General features: G+C 52.1%; 1 protein-coding gene across 1 annotated transcript; it reads left to right on the forward strand.

Moving 5' to 3' along the window:
- Positions 1 to 266: 266 nt before the first annotated feature.
- Positions 267 to 9578, forward strand: NRN1 (neuritin 1). The gene is made up of 3 exons (XM_053603199.1): positions 267 to 959; positions 5117 to 5261; positions 8392 to 9578. The coding sequence occupies exons 1-3, from the start codon at positions 905 to 907 to the stop codon at positions 8618 to 8620; spliced, it is 429 nt and encodes a 142-aa protein (XP_053459174.1). The 5' UTR covers positions 267 to 904; the 3' UTR covers positions 8621 to 9578.
- Positions 9579 to 12506: the final 2928 nt, after the last annotated feature.

The following is a 12506-nucleotide window of genomic DNA, read 5'->3' on the forward strand; positions in this document are numbered from 1 at the left end:
CGCTCGCGCGATCGTGTGTGTGTGTGTGTGTGTGTGTGTGTGTGTGTGTGTGTGTGTGTGTGTGTGTGTGTGTGTGTGTGTAAGAGAGAGAGCGCGCGCTAGCTCGTGTGAGGAGCCAGGCTGTGAGCTCACGCGCTCCAGACTGTGCCCAAAGCTCAGCTGTTGGGTCGGAGAACGAGAGGATAGGCGAGTGCAGGGAGCGGGCTGTCAAAGAGGGATTTTGAATTAATTCAGCTGTTTTTCCCTTTCCCTCATCCATTCCTTTTAAACCCCCTTTCATAGCAGGGACAGGAGGGCTGGATTCTCAGTTGTGCTGATGGAGGAGGGGGAGCAGGTTGAAACAATTGAGTGGGCGCGCCAGGACTCCCCAGCTCCTGGCGGGGAGGGGAGGGGTAGCCCCAGTTCTGCGCAGGGAGGGGGCGGGGTTGGGGGCCCCGGGAACCAGGAAGAGGGATGACCACGGCATGGGGAAGTGGTCACCCCTGGGAGGCGAGATTTCGTTCGATCGCACATTAATTGGAGATATCTGATTAATTCCAGCTTCTGATGACTATAAATGGCGATTCTCTACCAAGGTGTCTATATTAAAAAAAAAATCATTCCGTGTCATCCCCCACGTCAGGCCTGCTCGTGGGCGTGAGGCTGTACTTCCTCCGCCCCCTCCTAATGGAGTGAACCATTCCCAGCTCTTCTCCTCTCTCTCTCTCTCTCTCTCTCTCTCTCTCTGCCTCTCTCTGTCTCTTCCTCGCTCCCTCTTTTTCTCTCCTCCCTCTACCTTCCCAGTGCATAAAGTCTCTGTCGCTCCCGGAACTTGTTGGCAATGCCTATTTTTCAGCTTTCCCCCGCGTTCTCTAAACTGACTATTTAAAGGTCTGCGGTCGCAAATGGTTTGACTAAACGTAGGATGGGACTTAAGTTGAACGGCAGATATATCTCACTGATCCTCGCGGTGCAAATAGGTAAGTGGCCGCCCAGCCCGGCTCTCGGCGGGAGGCAAGAGGCAGCCAGCTGGGGACTGAAGCGCGGTGGGGTACCGGCTGGCCCGCCACTGCCCTGGGGTGCGGAGAAGCCGGCAAACCCCCGAGGGTGGAGGCTTCGGCTCCTGGGGACTTGCAGGTCGAGGTTTGGTTTTCCCAAAGAAGGAGACTCTAAACCTTTCCCAGGAAATGTGTGCCACGGGTCGTTTTCCAGATGGGGCTTATCCCCCTTTTTCCCAAAGCACACATCCATTTTTGCTTCTCTTTCTGGGGTTAGACCAGGTTTCGTGCGCTCTGGAGCAATCAATGCATTAGCCCCTGCGATACTGCAAGATTTTATTTTGAAGGGTCGAAAGGTGAATGCAGGAACAAGGTGGCTAGGCAAGTAGGACTGGAAAGTTTATGTGCAGAAAGCAAAGATATTCCGGGGCTCAGACTGCTGCATTTAGAACTTTGTCATTCTCCCGCCCCCCTCCCCCCATACCCTAGCTGCAGTGTTTGCACCGGGCACCGCAGACCCGGTTGAGCGGGGGGAATAGAGAATGATAGGGACCTCCAAATCATATATTTTAACACGTTTACCATTGAAGAGGATGAATTCAGCTAAACATACGTGGATATACTTTTCTAGGTACATTTGCCAGTTACTTTATACATCAGCGTCTGTATTTTATATCTAGGAAGGGGTTAAGAAGTGTGTGCAATATGTCATGTGGAGTGTTCCTTATTTTTTGTTATTGTTAACTGCGGTCAGATTTATTTTGTCCCCATTTTATGTTAAGGAATGTTAAGTTACACTGTCAGGGGGCTTTTTAAAGTTCACATTTTTTGTTTCCCCATCTAGAATAAATTAAACATGTGGGAGGAGGCAGTAGAAACCCCTCTGCTCTGAAGCCCAGTCAGGACATTAATAAGGTGGCCTAAAAGTGAAAGTGAAGCCGGTTATTAATAGAATGGACAAGAGGGGGAAAGACTAATCAAAGGGGTTTTCTGGAGACCAAGGGAATTGTTACCCCCTATCGGTTAGTGCTGTAGCATTCTTTGCAGACAAATCCTTGCAGTATTGGGGGGTGGTGGGTGCTTTAGCGAATTGGTTTGGGGGCAAGAAAGGGAATGCATAACATGTTTTCATGAGAAATGTGGAGAAAACAGGATTTGGAGTTTTCTAGACATTAAAATGGATTCTTTGCAGTAAGGTTTTATTCATTTGACATGATTTTGAGTACCTGATATTTTTGTAGGACTTTTAGAGTGTTGACTGCGGAATTTTGATGTTTTCCTTTCATTCTAAGAGATGATAGTGCTATGAATCTGGTTGTTTTGAATCTTTTACTTTAGTGCAAAGATCTTCAATAAATAAAAAAGTATCTCTAATGGCAGCAAATTCTTTAAATGCTGGAAATAAGTGAATGTGGCATTTTTCAATTAGCCTGCGAATTTTTAGGAAGCAGAAACAGCAGCTGTTTTTGACACGGGGGTGTTAATCAGGGATGTTCGGGGCTCTGTTTTCTGAGTGCGAAATAACCTTACCGTGAAAGGGGGGGAAGCGGTTGTGCATGAGGGATGCGTTTTGAACACATCGGCCTGAAAATGACCATTTGTTGGCTGTGGAATTGAAATTGAGCGTATTTGTTCCCGAATGTCTGTCCTTTGCTGCACCAGAGCCTCAGTCTTTATTAATTCATGGCTGGGAGCTGTCCCAAATCATTGACATTTGGCAAGAAACGTGGGGGCTGGGGAGGAGCGGGAAGGTGGAGAGGGTAGTGAACGAGAAAGAAGACACAGCGGGAGGAAGTTTAGAATGAATGAGAGAGGTCCAGCCATTGAATAAACCGATGGAAACCGCATAAGGGAGGCCAGAGAGCACAAGGGAGGCGCAGGGTAGCCTTCCTGAACCTCACAGAAACCGGGTTCAAGGAAAACAGCAGAACAGCGAAAGACGCGCGGGCTGCGACCTACTGGGACGCGTGCGCCTGCAAAATCCGTCCTCCGCGCAGGCTCCCGGCCTCCCAGAGAAGGCTAGAACCCAGGGAGTCACAGTTGCAAAAGACAAAATTTCACGACTTCTTATTTTACACACGCACACACTCACACATGCGCGGTGTGCAGGGTTTTCTCTTGCAGCGCCTGGAAAGATAACGTGACAGGAGCGCTTCCCGCCCACGGCGAGCCCAATTCCCCTTTAAAAAATTCTCAATGCATCTTATGGGCTTCATTTTCGCCACCGAGTTTTAGGGGTGGAGGTAAGGGGTGAGGAGATATGGGAGGGATGGCTAGGGGAGAGTAGACTGTGCTTTATTTCGTTTCTTCGCATCAAAACGGTATTTCTGACATGCATTATGGTGGAAGATGTGTAGCCTTTATTTCATATTGAACGAGTTGGACTGGGACAAAGATTCGTTTGTTTTGTAAATAAGTCAGTGTTCGATTTGCTATTATGTAGTTGCAAGGGCATTTCACTTGTGTAAGGGGAACCGGAGGTTTATGAAGGTTTCTGCGTCTGCCTCGGCGGAGGTCGAAGTGAACCTTGGTCCCTTCCCCAGAGCTTCCCGTTCCGGATTAGAAAGCGCAAGGCCCGCCTAGCTCTTCCTGCAGCAATTTGCAAACGGTACGCTCTGCAAGGCTGCTGTGGGTTCGGTCACCTTCCCACTTGTCTGCGTCTGGCCTGACGCTTGGGGAGAGGAGGCTGCGTGGGGGTACAGGGGAACTAAGGTCCTCCTGGGACATGTCTACACACCAGCCGCGGCAGCCAGAACACTGACCAGGAACCGGCCGGCGCCCTGGGCCTGGCAATGGATGCTGACTTCGATTCTAAGACTTACCCTATCGTCCCCTCTACGCGCCCCAACAACCCTGATCTGTCTTCTTCCCCGCCCTCCTGGCGCCAGGGTGCTTTTGACCGCTAAATATTGAGCCTCCAGTCCAGATCCTTGGCTTCAGGGTAGAAAGATATGTCCACTGCCGCGCGCCAGCGCCTTGCAGCCGTGTCTCCGGTCCGGCGCCTCGGGGGTTGGCTGACTGGAGGCCCACAGCTAGGACTTCGGTGTGGCCTGAATTTCCTCCTCCTCCTTCTGCTCCAGTTTTACCTGAGCCCCCTCTCTGAAAAATCTGAGCTAGAAGCCTTGAGCCCCAGGCGGCAGAGAACTCGGCACTCTGCAGCCAAAGGCTGGGACCCCGGACATGGAGAAAAACGGTCTCGCCCCACTTCTGTCCCAAATGGTGGCAGTATTTCGGGAGATGTGTGGGGACCTGGGGGCGGACAGAAGCGGAGGGGAAGCATGGGACTCAAGGCTTCTGGATTTGGCCTCCAGGGAGGTGACTCTGTGTCACCGGTTCAGAAGCTTCTGTGGCCCTGTCTGTCCTCTGGCCCTGACCTCCCAGACCACTCATCATCCCTGCTGGGTATCGGGACACCTAAGCTGTCCTCTTCCTTTTGGGGAGGAGGGGGTGGATTGGAGGGTCTCACTCGGAACACAGAGGCAATTGGTTTTATACTGAAACCATCTATTTCAATGACTGCTGGTGACTTCCAGAGCCTTTATTCTTTCATTCATTCAGCAGCAGTTGCTGAGCGCCCACCCACTGGGCACCGAGCTTGAGGCTTATTAGGGCGTTGTTGGCCGGGTTCTGCGGGCGGAGCCTCCCCTCCTGCCTTCGGATCCAGTTCTCCAGCCCGCGCCCTGCTGTTAAGACCCCTCTGTCACCTCAAAAATGGAAGATTGTATTAGGAGAACAGCGACATGACTTGCTGGGGAAGTGTTGGGAGATGAAGGAGGGAGTGAAGGGAAAGAGAAATAAGAGATGAGGGAGGTGAGAAGAGGGGGGCGATGAACACAGAAAAAGATACAGAGTGAGATGCGGGAGGGAGCTGGGCAAAAGGAATGGACACACCTACCTCCCACCCACCCGCACCTGCTCTCACACGGACGATCTGCACTAGATGCGGCCTTGGGTGCAGGTCGGGCATTCTTAGGCCAAGTTTTTCAACCACCTTTAAACACTAGGGCGCCCCAACGCTAAGCGCTGGGAGAGACTACTAGACGGGACGATGATGTGTGCAGTCGGGGGGACGCAAGCACACCGTGGGGCGGCAGGGTGGAGTCGTGGCGCTGCTGACCAGTGTCCCCTCCTCCCCGCAGCATACCTCGTGCAGGCCGTGAGAGCAGCTGGCAAGTGTGATGCAGTCTTTAAGGGCTTTTCGGACTGTTTGCTCAAGCTGGGCGACAGCATGGCCAACTACCCGCAGGGCCTGGACGACAAGACGAACATCAAGACCGTGTGCACGTAAGTGTTCTCTCGGGCGGGCTGGGCGCTTCTGTTCTGGGGGCGCTGTTGAGGTCGGAGAGCGCTGCGCCTCCCTGCCAGCGCGAATCTGTGCTCTCTGGCCTTCCGGCTCCTACACCCAGGTCTAGGCCTGGGGACAAGCTCTCTGGCTCGGAAGACCAGGACCCTAGGTTCGAATCTGCACTGTGCAAGGGGACCCCAGCGCCTGGGTGGGATACAGAGGAAGATCTTCCAGCGAAGGGCCCAGAGTCAGCCCTCCATGGCCTCACAATGCGCTGGGACCCAGGCTTGGGGCCACAAGCATTGCTACCATTTCCTTCTGCTCCAAAATCTCTCTACTTTGAGGCCATCTTTTCGCCATTCTTTCATCTCTCCCGCGTGAATGAGGGGCCTTCCAACTCTCTGAAAAACAGTTCGTTTTGGTTTGAGAAGCCTTTGGGTGAATACTAGATTTGCCTAAAGGGAAAATCACTTCCCTATTTTGTCCATTTCCCCTGATAAAGCACCCCTACCATAGACACCAAGAAAATGTGGGGACAGAGTGGATGGTGGCCTCTCTTTTTCTTTCTAAGAGATGGGAACAATATTTTATTGTGTAATGATTTTGCCCAAAAAGGAATGTGTCTGGGTCATCCATTAATAGGTTCTGCTGAGTTTGTAGCCAATTCTGAGGTTTGGGGTAGCCACCCTCTTTGGTTCCCCACCCTGTGGTGCATCTCCACTCTCCTGAGATCAGGCAGCTGCAGTCAAAAAGAAGGAAGGGAAGGAGCTCATGGCCAGGCCCAGTGGAGTTTTCTCAGAGCTGGGGCTGGAAAGCAATGCTCCCACTAACAATGAGGTAACCAGCAGAACCCTACTGCCACGAACCTGCAGCATTTTAGCTGCTGCAGACCTTAGAAATGTTCCCATCCTCTGCAATGCATATTCTTTTTTTTAATTTGGGTGGGATTTTCTACCCCCACAATGGTCCTTCCAATAAAGTCAAGGCATGTTGTGTCCCTTGTTCTCAGAGAGTGGAGTGACCTTTCTGTACTGTGAATTCCTTGCTCTCTCTCTAATTGGCAGGGGAAGGGGTGGCAGAAGAAGAGGTGTTTATTTGTTTGAGTAATGAAATGGGGGCCAATTTTGCTTTCCTGGCCCCCATTTCATTACTGAAACAAATAAACAGACTTTACAGTCTTTCATTACAATCTTTCCTTGCCACCCCAGTGCCCACCAGGAGCCAGAGCAGCTTATTGGCTAGCTAGTACCTTCCTACCATTAGAGGGACAAAAATCATTTAATTCCAAAATCCTGGTGATAAGTAAGAATGCATCTATAAGGTATAACAAAAGGTTACACATAAAGCAACCTCCAAGTCCTCCATCATGTGCTGGAACTTCATTATTCCAAACTATTTTAATTTTTTAGCAGAACTTTGTGAAAACCAAGGAACTGAGGAGGGCCCTTGCCTGAGGTTGGGGTCCAGGCTCTACTCAGTTGGTGCCTTTGGTTGTTTAACATCCTGTTGAAGCCTATTTCCTCCTTGCCCTGGCTGGATGTCTGTCCCTCTTCCAGGAGGGGATGATAAAGGGAGCAATTTAAATATCCTTTGGGATGTGCAATTACACAGAAGCTCTGCAGGTGAACTGTCCTGTGGACTTCTTTGTGTCTCTAAATCTTGCTATTTATTACAAGTTGAGGAAGTGGAAACTCTGTACCGGAGGCTTCCCAGTCTTATAAATTAGAAAGGCCATTAGAATACAACCCGAGTTCAAGGCAATCCAACAAACATTTATAATTTCACCGTTAGCCAGAAGATGGGGTGGGCGTGGAAGCAAGGAGAATCAAACCCAACCCCTGCCTTCAGCGTGCTTACAGCCCAGACTAGCTTGCAGAAGGAGAGGACAGACTGGGGTGAACTGGCCTTCAGGGCCAGCCTGGAGTTACCAAGACTCACAGATCGACCCATCTCTGAAAGGAGACAGCGCCCCAGGAATCAATCACGGGTTGGGATTATATTTAGTCTCAGGATCTATTTTTGGATATTCTGAAGAAAGGGGGGCAATAAAAAAGGACAAGTTGGATGAAGGTTGAGGGGGCGGGGCTAGGAGCAGAACCTGGGAGGAGGAAGTGCAGTTAGGCACGGGACTCCAGGAACTAAAGGAAAGGCGGGAAGGGGGAGCCTCGACGGCTGGCGGTGGCGGCCGCTGCGCCCGCCCTGGAGTTCCAGCCTGGGGGGCTCGGAGCTACACCCCAAAGGAGGTGAGCAGGAGGCTCCGTGCGACCCTAGCCCATGGAAAGGACTGGGGGAGGAGGCAGAAGAGAGACCCAGAGCGCAGGCCTGAAGCGCTGGGATTTGCAAAAGCCGGAGGCAGCTACAAGGCTGGCCCTAAGGTGCTCCGGCGGCACCAACACTCACCGACCCCACGGAAAGAAGAGGCAGACTGGAGTCTCCTAACTGAATCTGAGCCCGGGGACTGGAGAGCGAAGCGGGATGGGCCACGGAAGAAGGAAGCAGATGACAAAGAGAAAGAGGAAGTGAGAACAGAAAAGAGGAAAATGGAGGGAATAGAAAAGGAAAGGAAAGAGATGTCAGCAGGACGGGAAACAAAAGGACGAGGTGCGGTGGGTGGAGGGAGAGAACGAGGGCGAGGCTAAGGAGGGAGACAGAAGGGGTGAGGGGGAGGAGAATGTGAGAAGCCCAGACGGGGGGCCGTGATCAGAGCAAGTAACCCATCTTGCAAGCTAAGAGGCATTAATGGGCGGCAGCTTGCAAGGCTTAGCACTGTTTTCCTAGCTTTCCCTGAGGAGGGCTAGCAATCTGTTTGCGCTTGCAGAGGTGCCAGCGCAACGCTGCGGGTGCCGCTCGGCCTCCGGCTGCGGGGTTCCTGCCCAGCTCCTGAAAGCAAAAACCTGACTGGTGAGGGTGCAGCCCCTCCTCTCGGACAGCTGCATCTGGGGTTGCCTGAGGTCCGGCGAGTCCTGACCTTTGCTGCCCAGGCACCTGGGCGGTGAAAAGGAGGAGGGTGGGGGAGTAGCCCGGGAAGTGTGCGAAGAGGCGAGAGGGGAGGCGCGGGCACGCTAGCCTGGGGTCCTTCCGGAGCCCAAAGTGAACCTGCTTTTTCTGTTTTGTTCTGTCCTTCGCCAGGTATTGGGAGGATTTCCACAGCTGCACGGTCACAGCCCTTACAGATTGCCAGGAAGGGGCCAAAGATATGTGGGATAAACTGAGAAAAGAATCCAAAAACCTCAACATTCAAGGCAGCTTATTCGAACTCTGCGGCGGCGGCAACGGGGCGGCGGGGTCCCTGTTCCCCGCGCTCCCCGTGCTCCTGGTCTCTCTCTCGGCAGCTTTAGCGACCTGGCTTTCCTTCTGAGCGCGGGGCCGGCTCCCCCTCCACGCCCACCCACATTCACTTCATGCTCCCGGAAATCGAGAGGAAGATCCATTCGTTCTTTGGGGACGTTGTGATTCTCTGTGATGCTGAAAACACTCATGTAGGATTGTGGGAAATCTTGATTCTCTTTTTGATTTCATTTGATTTCTTTTTATTTGCCAAATGTTACCAATCAGTGAGCGAGCGAGCACAGCCCAAATCGGACCTCAGCTTTAGTCGTCTTCACACACAAATAAGAAAACGGCAAACCCACCCCATTTTTTTATTTTTATTTTTTTGGCAAAAAAAATCTCAGGAACGGCCCTGGGCCATCTACTCTATAATCGTGTTAATACATGAAAAATGATGGGCTCCTCCTAATCGGAAAGCGAGGAGAGGAGAAGGCCAGGGGAATGAATTCAAGAGAGATGTCCGCGAGCGAAGCAGATGGCGAATAATTCGCGCTCACGTCGTTCTTCCACAGTATCTTGTTTTGATCATTTCCACTGCACATTTCTCCTCAAGAAAAGAGAAAGGCCAGACTGTTGGCTTTGTGTTTAAAGGACAGGAGAGAGAAAGGAAAGGGGTTGAGGGAATCTCTGGGTAAAAGTAAGGCTTCCAGAGGAAATGCTGCTATGGCCACTGAGGGATTAGCTTTACCTGCTGTTGTTGACGCATCTTTCCAAGTTCACTGTCGTTATTTTCCCTCCTCTCTCTTGTTTTAGCTGTTACACATCAGTAATGCCCAAATAGCCAACAGTATAGATCACAAGGGGGGGATGTTCAATGTTAATCTAAAATATAGTTAAAAAAAGATTTTGACATAAAGAGCCTTGATTTTAAAAAAAAAAAAGAGAGAGAGATGTAATTTAAAAAGTTTATTATAAATTAAATTCAGCAAAAAAAAAGATTTGCTACAAAGTATAGAGAAGTATAAAATAAAAGTTATTGTTTGAAATGGGGTGTTGTTTGTTTCCTACCCCACCCCTGCCTTCTTGACCGAATTTTCAGGGTACCCCCGGGACTCCTGAGAGGGTAGCTTCCCTATTCACAAACCTGCCTGATCGTCTGCCTCCTTCACGCAGACCTCCTCGCTCAAGACGCTGCCATTTCTACGACATTCTGCCTACTTAAAGAAGAGAAGGTTGAAAGTTGCTTTCCTTAAATTAATGATTTAAAAAACAGAGATTCTTTCTAGGTGAGGTTTGGAGGAACTGGGTTAGCTCGCAGCTGAGAAAGCACGGGCAGACGGAATGCCAGGGGCCGGCCCGCTGCCCCCGCCCGGGGCGGGTCGGAGCCCTAACCACGATTTGCCTCTTCCTCTGCGGTGGCAGGTCGTGCAGGAACCGCCATTAAGGGCTCCAGCATAGGGGCCTGAGAGGCTGCGTTCCCTGGCAGGGATCAGGTGAATCCTTTCATAATTAATAAGTCAGCTCTGCCGAAATGGCGAGGAGACGGGGCCCTATTGATCTGGCCGGAGAGCTGCTTTCACCTCTCCTATTTATAGACCCGGCATGGCCTTACAAAGAAGTAAACATTCCCGAGTAAACGCCAGCGGCGGCGACCTGGGTCCGAAGGCTGCGGGCCCGCAACAAGCGCGGGTAGGGAAAACTGCACGTAGGTTTTGGGGTTCAATAAAATCGAAATTCGATTTCTTGGGAAAAGGTGGGCTGGTGGGGTCTCCGGGGTATGTGTGGGGGAAAGGGGAGGATGGTGGGAGACGGAGGAGGCTGCCGTAGGTTCCCGCATCCAGAAGCCCGCCGCCCGCCCACCCGCGGCGAGGTGGGTGCGCCCGGCATCTGAAATGCAATGTGTAAACAATCGCTAGAGTAACAGTTCATAAATCAAACCCAGTGGGTCGCAGCCCAATCTGCATTCCCCCCACGGATTGAATTCCAGCAACACATGCGTCCCTTCGCCCCGAGCGCTGGAAGCTGCACGGATTCTAAATGGCTGCATATATATTACCGCCGCCCGTTCACGCACGCGCCGCCCCCCACCAACACTTCGCCGGCTGCCCCCACCTGCCCCCTCCTCGGGCGATCTCCGGTTCTCGGTCAAAACCAAAGGAGATCGCCGTTGCTTGAGCAGGGGCGGGGGACGTACACCTGAAACGGGCTTTTTTGGGAAATAGTTGCATTTTGTTAGTTTCAACAGTTATTTTCGGTCTAATTACACATAGGATGTTCCTAACCCGAGTTCAACCCCTGGAATTCAAATTAAAATATCCGATCCCATTTTAAATACGAATCTATTTAATGAGGGAGAGGGGAAAGAGAGAAAGAGGGAGGGTCGTCTCTCCTCTCTTTTGCCATAACAGCACTCTGCCTCCTACCGACCTCTTTTTCTCTGAAAATCGGAGGCAACCCGGTGCGCACACTTGGGCTCCTAGCCAACCACAATCAAAGGATGCGCCGTTTTCCTGGGACTTTGGGGACCAGGGGGACTCCCGCGACTCTCGGAGGACCGCCCTCCCCTCTCAGCTCCGGCTTCTCCTCTAGAAATGGATCTATCCTGAAAGATCCAGGAGGCGGCGGGGCTAGGGGGGCAGAAGCGACAGGAGGCGGGGATTGGGAACGCGGGCTCCTATGCTCTCACCACTCAGTTTTTCTCCAGGAGCCCCCAGCTCCTGCTATAGTTGCAACTGCTTCCCCGGGTTGGGGGAAGGAACCCCAGAAGGAGAGCGCCCTCTTCCTCCCGCCAGGTCCCTGCGCGTCCCCAACCCACCTGATCCCAGAACGCCCGGGGACTCTGGAAACATTGGTTCCCTTGTCCTGTCTAAGTCTGAGAACCACGCTTAAGTGACCTTTGAGAAATGCCCGGGTACACAGGGCCCCGATTCTTGGAAAAGCAGGCTTCCGCGTCTGGCTGGGTCTAACGTTTCTTCTTGCAGTGATTAGATCATTATCACACCATCTTCTACCATAATTTTCTGTTTAATCATGACGACATTTCCATATGTTAGTTGATGTTATTGTTTTTAAGCAGCAATGCAGCTAGTCTTGCTGACAATTCCGAGAGATATTAGCCTGGATGAACCTGTCCCATCAAGGAGGTGGGCGTGGGAGTGGGACTGAGTGGACGTCAGGCACGGAGGACATCGGGTTACGTACGTACCTCCACGGCAGACTCCCTCCAGGTCTTCACACCGTCTGTGGCTCTCCACGTGGCCACTGGCGATGGCCTCAAGCCATTGAGGAGCTGCTGGGAGTGGAGAGGGACCTCCTTTCTCCTTCCCCAGTCTGAGCAGATACAAGACGTGGAAGTTCACTTGAATGTAATGCCTGCCAATTCCTGCGAAAATGTCAGAGAAGCAGGTTCCAGAGCCCAGCCGCAACCGGGGAATTCCAGGGCCGGCGCGCGAGCGGAAATTAGGAGGAAGAAGTAAACTGGGAAAAGGAGAGGGATGCGGGCATGGAAAATGGGGGACGCAGGGAACCGTGAGAACAAAGTAGCGTTATGTAGAGGAGAGAGATGGGCGATCGTCGGAGCCCAGAAGATGATGGACACACCGAGGGGGGAAATGATGGAAACGTGGGGAGAGGTAAAGGACAGACCCAATCCGGGCTTAGTTCCAGTCGGGACTCTCAGAGAAGCAAATGAGCACAAAGACTTTGCGGATCCAGAAATCCTTACCTTCTGGTCCGAACCCCTGAAGGCCAGGGCCACATGGGAAGTGGCGCCAGGCCTCAGGTTTTGGCCTGAGTCCACCCCAAACCTGCTTCCCGAATTCTCCCTCAAAACCCCGCAGAGAAGGTTTCCAGAAGGCATTCAACCATTCATCCCCTCCCCAGAACAGTCAAGCCCCGCTCAGGCAGCGCCCTGGGCCCTGCAGGAGGGTCCGCTCTCTGCAACAATCTACCGTCCTATCCCGTGAGCCCGGGAA

Source organism: Nycticebus coucang, chromosome 9 (genome assembly GCF_027406575.1).
Source record: "Nycticebus coucang isolate mNycCou1 chromosome 9, mNycCou1.pri, whole genome shotgun sequence".
NCBI classification, from domain to species: Eukaryota; Metazoa; Chordata; class Mammalia; order Primates; family Lorisidae; genus Nycticebus; species Nycticebus coucang.

Coding starts and splice junctions, on each gene's coding strand:
- NRN1 (XM_053603199.1), top strand. CDS start 905: ATGGGACTTAAGTTGAACGGCAGATATATCTCACTGATCCTCGCGGTG. Junction 960..5,116: donor GATCCTCGCGGTGCAAATAG/GTAAGTGGCCGC, acceptor TCCTCCCCGCAG/CATACCTCGTGCAGGCCGTG. Junction 5,262..8,391: donor AACATCAAGACCGTGTGCAC/GTAAGTGTTCTC, acceptor GTCCTTCGCCAG/GTATTGGGAGGATTTCCACA.